The following is a 13506-nucleotide window of genomic DNA, read 5'->3' on the forward strand; positions in this document are numbered from 1 at the left end:
GTTCTTACTTCTGCAGCCAACAGTGGCAGGAAGGAGGTGCCGGGGAATGTGGTGAAGAGAAAGAACGTATAGACCAAGTCTCTCCCAAATTGCCATTGCCAAAGACACGTACTGGCGTAGTGGTTGAAGAAAGCATCCAGGACAGAAACCAAACAGTTTAAGAACAGTTTATCTTGGGAAGAAGCAGTCCTACCAAGGTCTTCCCTAGTGGCATGAATGTTCAAAAACCTGAAAACCTCTTGCCACACCTTGCTGCTGTTAGGTCAGTTTATTAGGATCGTTCATTAAGAGCCCCAGACAATTAAGAACTTCTGTTAAATGCAGTTCCAGCCTGGTACAGACTGCTTTTACAGGAGGAAATTCTGGAACACGTGCTACAGCAGCCCCCTTCTAGCTGACCACCTCTTACCTTACCGTGTCCTCTTGCCTTGTCTAACACTGTGTCTCCATCAAGCTACGTCCTTAATGAGGTCGTTTGCTCTGCACACACCGGGAGATTATGTCTTAGAGTAATACATTTTCTGCTTTCTGAGCTATGCCTGAGATGGCAGCTTCTTCAGCTGTGGAAAGAATTCGCCACTTAGCAGAGGAGGACCTTTATAGCTTGTCACAGCTTTCAATCATAGCTTAGGCTTTTGATTCCTTAACAGTGGCACATGGGAGCATGAACATTTTGCATAACCACTTAGCTCAACCTTCTAAGTCGCCTCTCAAAGGAGTGAGAAGCAGTTTATGCCGGCATGATTAGAAAGAACCCTCTGTACTGTTGTTAATAATATCTGCATATAGTTTGCATAACTGAAATCCACAATCATCTTCTTCCCAGCCTTATGAAAATACATTTGACATATAACACACAGGAATATCTTCATCTTAGTTTTGGTCCACAATTACCGTCACTATCCCTTATAAGTAATGTGCACCAACGGCGATTTGATTTTTTAACCTTTCAATATTTTTTGTGTTTTTTTAGTTTTTTTTTCCCACAAACACAAGTTGAGCCCCAATTCTGTGTCATTGCTGCATCTCTGGAGGTCTGTAGGACAAACAGTAATGGCTAATGATTTTTCAGGGTTGTACAAAACGATAATGATTTTTCAGGGTTGTACAACTGGAGTGATTGTGGTATTAATGGCAGTGTATCCAAAATAAAGAGAAAATCTGAAAAGACAGATGAAGGACTGTCCGACTTAGATTTTTTAGCAGCAGTGGTTGATCCGGTACCTCTGGACAGATGGGAGGCTGAAATGAAAGATCTTTTCGGACATACAGAGATTACCAGAATTTCTTACTCTCAGGCTTCAGCTGGAAGAATGACTAACAGTCGGATTTGGGCAGGGAGGAAATTGAATCTAGGAGTAGGTTACACCACGACAGAGCAGCAGCACAGCCAAGAGACGGGGCGTGTTAATAAACCTAAGTAATCCAAACAAAAGGCTGCCCCTGTCTTAGGATTTGAGTACAAACGAAATGTTTAGACTTGGGGCTAGTGTTTGAAATTCTCCCATTTGTGATGAATTATTTTCACTTCAGGCAAGGGTCTTTAACCGGAGGTCCGTGGATGGAATTCAAACCATCCGTGAACTTCTTAAAATTATAGGTGACATTTTGTGTATGTGTAATTTTCCTGCAGACAGGATTTGTGGCTTTCATCAGACGTTGAAAGGGGCTTAGAACCTGAACAAGCTTAAGAACTACTGGATTAAGATATAGGCCCCAACTGGAATGAAATTACATGGGTGCTTTCCGCGAAGTTGAGACGTGATGATCTGAATTTGAATATTGGATCTTTGTGAAACGCCTGAGACCCCAGACAAATGATATTTCTTCTCATCATAGTCTGTTTGCGTGGTGCACGACCTGTGTGACTGGACATGGCAGCAATGCGCCTGGCCCCTGTGACTGTACCTTGCCATCAGTCGGTGTTTGATTATAGCTGTTATGCTTTCTAAAGGGAGTCACTACTGAGCTATCAGAAGAAATAAAGCTTCTCAGTGACCAATTCTGGGATATAATAATAGGTTTGGTGTTGCTGTTTTGTTAATCGAGAGGGTGTTTTGTGTAATACATTGTCTAAGTATGCAGGATGGGGAGGGTGTTGTGTTTAATCATTTTCTCTCTGGATGAGATGTGATATTAAAACAATTGTTAATTGGTGACCGTGCCTAACTTGTGTTTTCAGAATGCAATTGTAACGTATATCAGAAATGGGCACTTTTTATGCAGTTTTAATTCCACTGCTCCATTCCTCCAGAAATTTGTTGAGTGCTAGTGTCAGACTGTTTACTGCGCTGGTAACATCACGGGTATTGAACATCACGGGTTGAAGAGGGTGGTCCTGTCCCAGAGAATTACTTTGAATTGGGATGGAAGGTGGCAGGCCATCACCAAATCCTCAGTCCCAGCCTAAGACCTAATCAGGCCCAGAAGAAGCCATGTTCCTAGGAGCCTGCCACGTGGGGCATCAGCCTGTGGGGGTGACTAAGAACGGAGTAGAGCACATACTTCGTGGACAGATGCTATGAAACCATGGGCTTCCTCGGACAACGCAGGCATCAAAACGTCTGTTTCATGTATATAGTTACGATCATAACATGGTCTGCTTCTGAAGCTGTTAATTGTCTTCCGCCAAAGCCCAGGGCCTCCTTGTGGCCCCGCAGCACCCCCAGGGGCAGGGGCAAAGTGCCCAGGTGCTAGGACTGGGCCCCCTGCCTGCTGGGAAGGAGACACGTCTCCAGCCCCATTTCCTGTCCACGGGTCCATTTCCTCTCTCAGGACACGGGTGTCCCTTCGAGGGAGGGGGAGGCGGTCTGTCAGATGGTTACCGACGGCATGGAGAAGGGTAACTGCCTCTCAAAATGAGCCTAGGTTTCCTTTCCTGTGTGGCATGTCCCTTTTTGTGTGTGTTATGTTGCAAAATCCTCAGTTTTGATTGAGATGATCATCATCTCTTATTTTAAGAGATGAACACCCGTATAGAGCTTAAATGGTAAGGACAGCCAGGGTTTTGAGATGGGACTTGTGTGAAAATGCGGAATGTCGGATGATGGTGCAATATGGTCTCTGGTCTGCCAGCTTTCCGTCCCCAGTTATTCGCAATTACATGAGGACAATTAGATTATAATTCAAACTTCTGCAAACTCATTTAGAGAGATAAGAAATTCATTTCACTGCATTGTACTCTAAATTGTAAATGAGGTTCAGGATTGATTGTTTAATAGGTTGGAGTTCTAAATTGAAATTTTCTCCCGTGTTATTTTGTATCTATATGATTCACCGTGAAGATTGGGTTAAAAAGTTAAAAAATGTTGATGCAATTTTCTTCTCTGTGAAATCGAGGTTACTATTTTTAAAAAATTGTTTCTGGCCTCTCCTTTGTATCCCTCAAACTACCACTTTCTCTGCCATTCCTAGAACTATTTGAAGGGTTTTATGTAGCCTAAAAATAGAACAAAATAAGCACAATTTTATTTTTTTTGGAAAAGCTCAGGAAAAGCATAGCTCACGCTCTTCTTCCCCTAAAAATGGAACCCGAGCGTCTGATCCTATGTTTTTATTATCAGGTTGCACATATTGTAGGTAAATCTATCTGATGAAGATAATAGCTCTCTTGAAGGGATGGTTGTGGGGGTGGGGGGGGCGAGCGTGTATGTGCATGCATGCAGACACACACGCATTGTGACAGTGCGTGTGCACGTGGCAGGAGCTTTTTCGGGCAACGGTGGGAGTGAATTAGCTCCTGGAACAAACATCAGTGCCATCCTGCCTGTAGACGGCTTCCTCTGGTCTCTTCTCCGAAGCCTTCCATGGTCTCTTCTTTTCCTGGGACCTGACAAGTCTTCTCGCTAGCTCTAAGACGGTGAAAATGACTTGTGGCTGTTTTGCCTGTGATTTTCCAGGGCCTTTGCCCTCTTGGTTGCTGCTGAGGTAGGCAACGTGTGTTGGCTTTGAGTCTAGGTCTGCTGTAGGGGAGTAAACGTCAGCCCCTCAGCTCCATCACCGCCGTGGCTCAGGGGGTGCACTCTGAGTTGAAGATATAATGGGTTTGACTTGCCTCCTGGTGTCCTGGGACACTTGAATCGTTCATTCAACCCACATCCCAGTGTCTTCCAGTGCCAGGCATGGCCCTAGGAGTGTGTCATACATATGTGGAAACGACAGAAATCACTGTGCTCTTGGAGTTTACATCTGGCTCCTGAATAACTTTCTGGAATGAAGGTCACTTCCCTAAGCTGTGGAAATATTCATACACTTGACCGTTTGTTTGTTTGTTTTTGGTTTCTAATGTAGCATAAAAGATGAATAAAGACATCATTGGTGCCCTCAGAGAATTTGTGAGAGAGCGAGAGAGAGAGACAGAGACAGAGAGAGAGAGAGAGAGACAGCCGGGCCAATGTGTAGTTAACACTTCCCTCCCCAGTAGGCCGAGTCCATGCTATAGTAAAGGCAGAAGCAGCATTGCTGAGGGAAGACAGTGGAAGGAAGGAGGGACACGATTTTTACGAAAGGGGTGCCTGCCATTCAGCTCAACCTGTGGTCACCTTTGAGCATGTGGGGGTCTGGTGGTGGGTGCAGTGATGGACTTAGTGGGCCATGAGAGTGGGGACAAGGGATGAGCGAGGCCGAGTGCTGGGATGCCTTGGCTGTGGGCTGGGGTGCTCTGGAAGCAGACGAGTCAGTGAGTTTCACCGGATGGCTGTGACATGGCTAACCCACCATTCTAGAACAGCTGATGGCAGAGTGTGGGATGCACTGAGAGCAAGAGCAGGGGTGGGGGTGTGGGGAGGGAGGGAGACAGCTAGGTGACCTTTGTTTATTCTTTTACTCATTCAACAAAGACTTAGCTGCGGCTTGCTGTGTCACTTAATAGTGATTGCCAGTCTTAGATGGTACTTTAAGAAGAATGGAACCAGGGGCGCCTGGGTGGCTCAGTCAGTTGGGCGTCCAACTTCGGCTCAGGTCGTGATCTCGCGGTTTGTGGGTTCAAGCCCCACATCGGGCTCTGTGCTGACAGCTCAGCGCCTGGAGCCTGCTTCGGATTCTGTGTCTCCCTCTCTCTCTGCCCCTCCCCTGCTCATGCTCTGTCTCTCTCTGTCTCAAAAATAAATAAAACATTTTTTAAAAATTAAGAAAAAAAAAGAATGGAACCAATTTAATGCCCTATCTCATCTTTCAAGCTCGACGTTTACATTTTTGTCTCTTTGCTAAGGGCCTGAAAGGTACACATGAAGACAACTTTAGGGGAAGGGGTGTGGACATCTCCGTTTCCTCTGCCGGGTTGCTCCTGCTCTTTGCCTCACTCGTCGGTGGTGTATGAAAATCCGCAATCGGCTGTGCTACACGGGGAGATATGGGGCCTCACAATGCCTGAATAATTTGAGATGTAATTCAGAGAAAACGGATTTCATTTATGTTTTGGGATAAGAGCCACAGAGAAAAACTGGAAGAAACAGATGGGTTTGTCTTGACAAAATGCTTCCACTGCTGTGAAGGAGCCAGCCCCCTTCTCTTGGTCAAGGAGGGGAAACTGCATCTTAAACATGTGGTGGTTATTATTCATTGTACTTTTTTTTAAGGTAGGAAGCGTTCTTTGGACAGAGTTAAATGCTGCTCAGCGTAAAGGACGTGAGGGGGGGCAAAGCCTGCAGACTGTGACTAATTGACATGCACCGGCCTAATGAGAAGACAGAATGTGTCTAATCAGTGGCAGAGCAAATACTCACAAAGGGTCTCCTTCTCTCCCAGGGCTTCTTTCGCTGGGCATCTGGCCGGGATTCTCGTCGGACTAATGTACACTGTTGGGCCTCTAAAGAAAATCATGGAAATGTGTGCAGGTACAGAACAAAACACCCTTGGCCTGACAACAGGTTGGAAGTTCATCTTAATTTTAATGGAAACAGAAGCCACCCCAAGTTTCCCTGTGGTTCAGCTTAGGAATTACCGAATAGGCTCTTTTTAATTTTTTTTTTTTAATGTTTATTTATTTTTGAGACAGAGACAGAGCATGAACGGGGGAGGGTCAGAGAGAGAGGGAGACACAGAATCCGAAGCAGGCCCCGGGCTCTGAGCCGTCAGCACAGAGCCCGACGCGGGGCTCAAACTCACAGACTGTAAGATCATGACCCGAGCTGAAGTCGGATGCTCAACCGACTGAGCCACCCAGGCGCCCCCCGAATAGGCTCTTTTTAAAACCAAGAGGCCAAACACCGGCTGCACATGTGCCCCACACTGCTCCAGAGGAGTCTGCAAACCCAAATTGTGAACCAGAAGCTTTCTTAGGGAACAAATTGTGGTATTTTTACCTGCAGCATTGAGGGAACTCACAGAAAACTGCGATTTTCTTGAAAATGCAGAGAACTAAAATAGATTTTTTTAATTTAAAAAATGTTTTAACGTTTTTTATTTATTCTTGAGAGAGAGAGACAGAACACAAGCAGGGGAGGTGAGAGAGAGGGAGACACAGAACCTGAAAGCAGGCTCCAGGCTCTGAGCTGTCAGCACAGAGTCCGATGCGGGGCTTGAACTCATGAACTGTGAGATCATGACCTGAGCTGAAGTCAGACGCTTAACTGACTGAACCACCCAGGCACCCCTAAAATGGATTTAAAATAATGCATTCTTCTGTAATATTCCCCAAATTAATATATGTGCAAGGCAAAGTTAAAAAAGAAAAATCTGAACCGAAGTGCAGGCCAGTATTTGCAAGAATTCAGAATGACCCCTAGGTTCTTGGTGGGTGAGATGCATATTCATGCGTGGCCAAATCAAGTGTGCTATGGCTTAAAGCGTGGCTTCTGCCTATAAAAGTTTGGGTTTTTTTGTTGTTGTTGTTTTGTTTTTGTTTTTGTTTTTCTGGCTTTTTTTCCTGTCAAATTGATGCTCAATGAAAATACTTTATTTTATTTAGAATATATGAATTTTTTAGCCCTCTTAATTTAAAATGCTATACTGTGTTTGACTTATAGGAAAACTATTTTGCAGACACTTGTTTTATAGACCATATGAGTTCCAATATTTCATCTTTTATTCATAAGAAATCTTCTGAGACTATTTTACCTTTCCTTGAACCATAAATAATTTGTTTTCACACTTTGTGCCGATGACTGGTATTCTTGAGAACCATATAATATTCATGATATTAGAAAGCTTTCCAGGCACTGCACTGCTGTCTTTATTAGCGGGTTGTGTTCACTTTCAGATGATTTTTACAGGCTGTGTTGCATCTAAACGGATTCCCATTTCCCTACGTTTGCTTATTACTGTGTTTCCAGTGTGTGTGCTTGGAGGAGACAGCGGGAATTGCATTTATTGAAAATGTCCAGGTTCATTATATTTTTGATACAACTTAATTATGGAAATCCAGTAATGAGCTTTGTTGCCCAAATGCGCCTTAGTACTGATAAGGGAAAAGGAATGTTTCTTGTGAGTTTAATGTTTTGTTTCATTTTTTTTTTAAAGATTTTATTTTTAAGTAACTTCCACACCCAGCTTGGGGCTCGAACTCATATGCCCAAGATCAGGAGTCGCATGTCCTACCCACTGAGCCAGCCAGGCACCCCATGTTTTGTCTCATTTTCTATGTGTATCTGAAGTTGAAGTGGTTTGTAAAGCTTTCTTGCAGAATTTAGGGAAGAGTTTTGATTTTAAAGAGGATTTTTCCCCACAATTACACCATTTCAACTCTTAGTTTTCCTTCTTGAAACTTTGCCTATGTTCTGGGCGACCTATTTTTTTTTTTACATCATGTTGTTTTCAAAGTAATACAATAGAAAATTAGATACTAAAAGTTGAAACAAACATTCAGTGCTATTTACAAATAGCCTATAATCTCTCTGCCTTTTTTCCGGTGAAGCCAGAGAAAGATCTAGGGTGACCTGAGAATTGAGGTGACCCGAGAGCCCTGTGGAAAATAGCCAAGTGCATCTGCCTGATAACTTCTGGAGAAGGAGCATCACACTGAAGTTGTGCCTGCCTGTTACTCCCCACACCGCCTCCCTTCAGTAGTGCTGAATTGACTGTCCTATGGCCCTGTTAGGGACAAGGAAGGGGAAAGGCCCTTTAGAAGGGTAAGAACCATGGCTCCCCCAACAGTCTTCTGGCAGCAGGTTCTCTGGACACCAGACCATCTCCACTTGTACAGGAGCCTCTAAGCCCAGGCTTATTTTAGAGGTAGAGACCCTCTTAGGTCAACAGGAACCTCTAGAACCTCTAAGGAACTGTAGAGCGTTTCCCATATTCTGTTCCCGATAGGGCTAGGCCCAGACAGAAGGGAGTTTATTTTAACATTTGGTTAGAAATCACTTGAAATGACCTTGGCTTTGTTATAAAGAACCTCCGAATTGTTGGCAAGATCATCAGTTAAAGCCTTATGGCTGTTCTGTTCCATTGGTTGAGGTGGCTGTTTTTATGCCAGTACCTTTTTGGTTACTGTCACTTTGTGATGCAGATCGAAATGGGGAAGTGTGAGGATGGCTATTATCAAAAAGACAAGAGATAATACGCATCGGTGGAGGATGTGGAGAAAAGGAAGCCCTTGTGTGCTGTTGGTGAGAATGTAAACTGGTACAGCCAGTATGGAGGTTCCTCAAAGAATTAAAAATAGAACACCTTATGATATAGCAATCCCACTTGTGAGTAGATATCCAAATGAAATGAAATCAGTGTCTCGAAAGAGATATTCGCATTCCTGTGCTCGTTACAGCATCATTCCCAATAGCCACGGTAGGGTGACTGGCCATCAGATAAATGGGTAAAGAAGATGTGGAGTGTGTGTGTGTGTGTGTGTGTGTGTGTGTGTGTGTGCACGCGCACGTGTAATGTAATTAGTCTGCTATAAAGAAGAAAGAAATCCTGTTGTTTGGGACAATGTGGATGAACCAAGAAGACATTATGCTAAGTGAAATAAGCCAGAGAGAGAAAGACAAATGCTATATGATTTCACTTATATGTGGAATCTAAAAAAGTTGAACTCCTAGAATCAGATAGTAGAACAGTGGTTGCCAAGGTCTAGGGACATGAGAGAAATGGGGAGATGTTGGTCAAAGGGTACAAACTTCTAGTTAGAAGATGAATAAATTATGGGGCTCTAAGGTGCAGTGTGGTGACTATAGTTAATAACACCGTATTGTATACTTGGAATTTACTGACAGTAGATCTTATGTTCACACACACACACACACACACACACACACAAAATGGTAACACACCATTGTGAGGTGATAGGTGTTAATTTACTTGATTGTAGCAGTCATGTCATATGTATATGTATATTAAATCATCATGTTATATACCTTTTAAAAACTAATGTTGTACAACCCAAATACATGCAGTTTTTTTATTTGTTAATCAGAACTCCGTAAAGCTGGGGTGGGGGAATCCTTATGGCTATAATTAAAATGTCTGTTTTCCTTCATATTTAGGCAATTTTCCCTCCCCTGTTCATTACCCAGGACAGCAGTACTACTTTAATAGTTCAGGTAAGCACTTTATTTCATTGAATACATTTGATTTTTAAAAATGACAGTGTTTGCCACCACAGAGCTGCCTTAAGGTGACACTAGCTTGTGCTGTTGTAGAGTAGTGTCCGCAGGTATGTACTTGAGCCACCATCATGCCTGGAAGCTAGATGGAGCCAGAGCCCAGGGAGCATATTTGGGTGAATTGGTAAGGAAGGCTGGGGAAGGAGGTGACTCTGGCCTGAGAATATTGTATGATTGGTATGAGGTCTCTCAGGCACGGGAAGGTTCATACTAGATCCGGGTCTAGTACTGGATTCTCAGTCTACAAGTCCACACTGCCCACTGAGTGTTACAAGTTAGTTTCAGATCCACTCTTCTCCACAGTCCACCCCACCTGCACATTCAGGAGGAATCATGCCTACCCTAAGAGGCTAAGGTAGGCGTTCCTCTAATAGTTAATACCATGTGACTTAAAGAAGAGAGTATATTTTTTCTAAATGGTTTACAAATATGTAGAAAGCACTTCCTGTTAAAGCACATGACCTGTTTCAGACTAAGGCCCTCGTGTGCCGTGCTGGGGAGGCCCCCCTGTAGTGCCTGGGGCCAGTTCCTGCAGACAGGTGTTAAAGAAACCATAGCTGTGGATGTCTAGGTGTCTTTTAGAGTCATTCCACTGGAGAACTGTTGTAGCTTAAATCTGGGGTCGGCAACCTTTTCTGTGAGGGGCCAGATAGCTAACGTTTTAGACTCCAAAAGCTTTGGTGGTCACATGGTCTCTGTCACATCTTGTCCTTGTAGCATGAAAGCAGCCAGAGACAATTCATAAACAAAGGAGTGAAACCTGACTTACAAAAATAGACAGTGGGCTGTATTTGGACCACATTTGTAGCTTTTTGACCCCTGACTTAAATAATATAGGTACAGAGAATTATATATATATTAACGTATCTGATCCTGATCCTGCTAACCTCTAAGTTTTCTGTCAGTGCAGAGAAGGGGGTTAAAATCTCCAAGTGTGATTATAGAACTATCTGGATCTCCCTTTAATTTGGTCAGTTTTTGCCTCACGTATTTTGTCTTTCACTGAATCTGGGAGGATTTCAGATATTAGTTATACAAATGTTTTTTCTCCAGTTGCTTTCTCCTCTCTTCCTGAGACTTTAATGACATGAAATCTAAACATTTTGATAGTGTTCCTGAAGCCCTTCAGGCTCCTGTTTTCCCCCCCCAATCTTCTTCCCTTTGTGTTCTGCACCTTGGATAATTTTTGCTGATTTATCTTCAAGTTCATGGTCTCTTTCCTCTGTACTCTCCATTCTGCTATTGAACCCACCCAGCGGCTTTTAACAATACCACGTCTGCTCTTCCCATTTGGTTCTCTTTTGTGGTTTCTATCTCTGCTGAAAACTATCTTTCCATTCATTTCAAGAGTGTTCACTTTATCTCATGGAGCATGGTCATTGGTCATTGGATCGTCTTTAAAGTCTGTCTGGTAATTCCAATCTCTGAGTCTGCTCATGGGGCTGACATCTGTTGATTGTCTTTTAATCCTGAGCATTAGTCACTATCTTCCGTTTTGTTTTAGTTTGGGATTTCCAGTAATTTTGACGGTGACTTTTTTGACTATTGTGAGATTCCAGATCCTGTGAACATCGTCTATAAAATATTGACATTTTTGTTTGTGCAGGCAGTCACCCTCTTCAGGTTTAGAACACAAATTCTGTCTCTCCTTCTGTGGATTAGAATCCAATGTCAATTCAGTTTTCAGATCTTCTGCTGTGCTATTTGATCCATTCTCATGCATGTACCTCTCGTGGGTAAATTTGATATTTGTGTGGCAGGTTATGTAGCAGTTCAGTTTTTAAAGCCTTTGCATTTTTTTAAAATTTTTAAATAAAAAATATATTTATTTCTTTATTTTGAGAGAGAGTGGAGAGAGTGCATGAGAGGGGGAGGGGCAGAAGGGGGGAGAGAGAAAGAGAAAGAGAGAGAGAGACTTGAGCAGGTTCAAGGCTCAGCACAGAGCTCAGTATGGGCCACGATCTTACAGCCCTGGGATCATGGCCTGACCCAAAATCAATAGTCAGATGCTTAACTGACTGAGCCACTAAGGTGCCCCTGCTTTTTTTTTGTTTTTAATCCCCGCTTGGGTCTGTTCATCACATACTTAGCTCAGAGATGGGCCCAGGGCTTGTGCGAGTTACTTCACAAAAATAGGAGACTCCTTTTATGTAGATACGAATTTCCATCTTTTACCATTTCCCTTCTGCCTCAAGAATTCTCTTAAACGTTTCCTTCTAGTTCAGATCTCTTGGTAATCCATTTTTCCAGCTTTTTTACTAAAGAACATCCCCCCACCTTTTCTGATTTCCAGTCACACCAATGTTGCATCGCTTCATTTTGTCTTACAAAAATCTGAGACTCTGTGTAATTGGGTACGTGGGGACTTCAGTTTGGGTGGTTTCTATTGCTGTGTGTTCAGATTCTTCCACAAGGTCGAGTTTGCTGTCAATCCTGTCTAGTGAATTTTTCCACGCACATATTGTATTTTTCAGCTCTGGAAGTCCTATTTCATTCTCTTCTCTGTCTTTCATGTCTTCTCTCATTATATTCATGTTTTTCTTTAAATCCCAACCATAGCTATAATATTTATGTTCAAAGTCCCTGGCTCCTAATTGTGCCTCCTCTCTCTCTCTCTCCCCCTCATAAATAAATATATATGTAATATATATATATATATATAGCTGCTACAATACACACTGATTTTTCTCCTGGTTGTGGGTCACAATTTTTGTTTGTCTGGTAAGTTTTGATTGGATACTAGACATTGTGTATTTTGCGGTGTTGAATTTGTCTTATTTCAGAGAAAACTAAACTTTGTTCTGACACACAGTTAAGTTTCTTGATGATCAGTTTGATCCCTCTGGCACTTGTTTTTAAGTTCTTTAAGGTGAGTCTAAAATAACTCTTATTCTATGGTTAATTCTGTGCTACAACTGAGGTATCACTTTTCTGGGGTCTCTCCTGAATGGCCTTTGTTCAGCAAGGGCTCTCTGTTCTGGTTGGTTGGGAAGCAGAGATCTTCCAGCCCTGCCTGATCTCTGGGAATTGGTCAACTTGTAGATCTTCATCATTCTTTCCTTGGTCTCATGGTATTTCACCCACACATGCCTGGCTTAATAATTCAGCCAAATCTCCAGAGGACCCATGCAGATTTCTGAAGGTTTTTCTGTACATTTAGTTTTCTCCTTTGCTATACTCTGCCCTGCAAATGTCAGCTCATCACGAGGACCCTGCTGCACCTGCTCATGTCTCCTTTCCCTGTACCATAGTCCGGGAAGCACCTACAGGCCTATTTCCTTTCTCTCAAGGCTCAAAATCTTGTATTGCCTGTTATACAATGTCTGTTGTATTTCAAAATGTCTATTTGTTTCATATATTTTCTCCAGTTTTCTACTTGAGTATGGTGGAAGGGCTAGTTCAGGTCCAGTTACTCCTTTCTAGCAGAGGTAGAAATCCATTTCAACAGGATTAGCGTGATACATTCAGTGTGCAGCCTGAGAAGGAGGAGTAAGATTGCAGTTGGTGGAGGTTATTCAGAGGAAGTGGAGAATGGGTCTTGAATTAATAAGTAGAAGTTAAGCAAAACAATGGGAAGAAAGGGCTTATCAGGCTTTTACTAAAGAGCCTGTTTGAGATTATCCAGAATGTGTCAGAGTGCCACTGGAGGATTTAATCAGTGGAGTGATACTATTGGAGTTATATTCAAGCTCTGTGTTTGATGTAGTTATAAAGGTTTGGATCATGATTATCAACCCTGGCTATACATATGAAGCACCTGAAGAGTTTTTACAGTATATCCAGGCCTTGAATTCATCCAAGACAAATTAAATCAGAATGAGGACAGATACAGGGAATTGGACTTTTTTTTTCTTAACTACCCAGGTGGTTTTAATGAAATCAAGAACAAAAATCATAGGCTTAGGTGATTGGGTTTACATAGACTTGGGAACCATAGAAGTGAATACTGTTGCTGCCCCAAGAAAAG

The 13506-nt window shown here is 42.8% G+C and overlaps 1 protein-coding gene across 7 annotated transcripts in view; it reads left to right on the top strand.

The window, feature by feature from the left end:
- The window catches only part of RHBDD1 (rhomboid domain containing 1), a 174566-nt gene that overhangs the window by 61132 nt on the left and 99928 nt on the right, over positions 1–13506 (top strand). For 5 of the 7 annotated variants that reach the window (XM_042995511.1, XM_042995510.1, XM_042995516.1 and 2 more), the window contains exons 4-5: positions 5746–5867; positions 9420–9476. In XM_042995511.1, the coding sequence (XP_042851445.1) occupies positions 5746–5867; positions 9420–9476 (179 nt within the window). The remainder of the gene's footprint in view (positions 1–5745; positions 5868–9419; positions 9477–13506) is intronic. The other 2 variants (XM_042995509.1, XM_042995512.1) reach the window with 1 other exon arrangement.

This window comes from Panthera tigris, chromosome C1 (genome assembly GCF_018350195.1).
Source record: "Panthera tigris isolate Pti1 chromosome C1, P.tigris_Pti1_mat1.1, whole genome shotgun sequence".
NCBI lineage: Eukaryota > Metazoa > Chordata > Mammalia > Carnivora > Felidae > Panthera > Panthera tigris.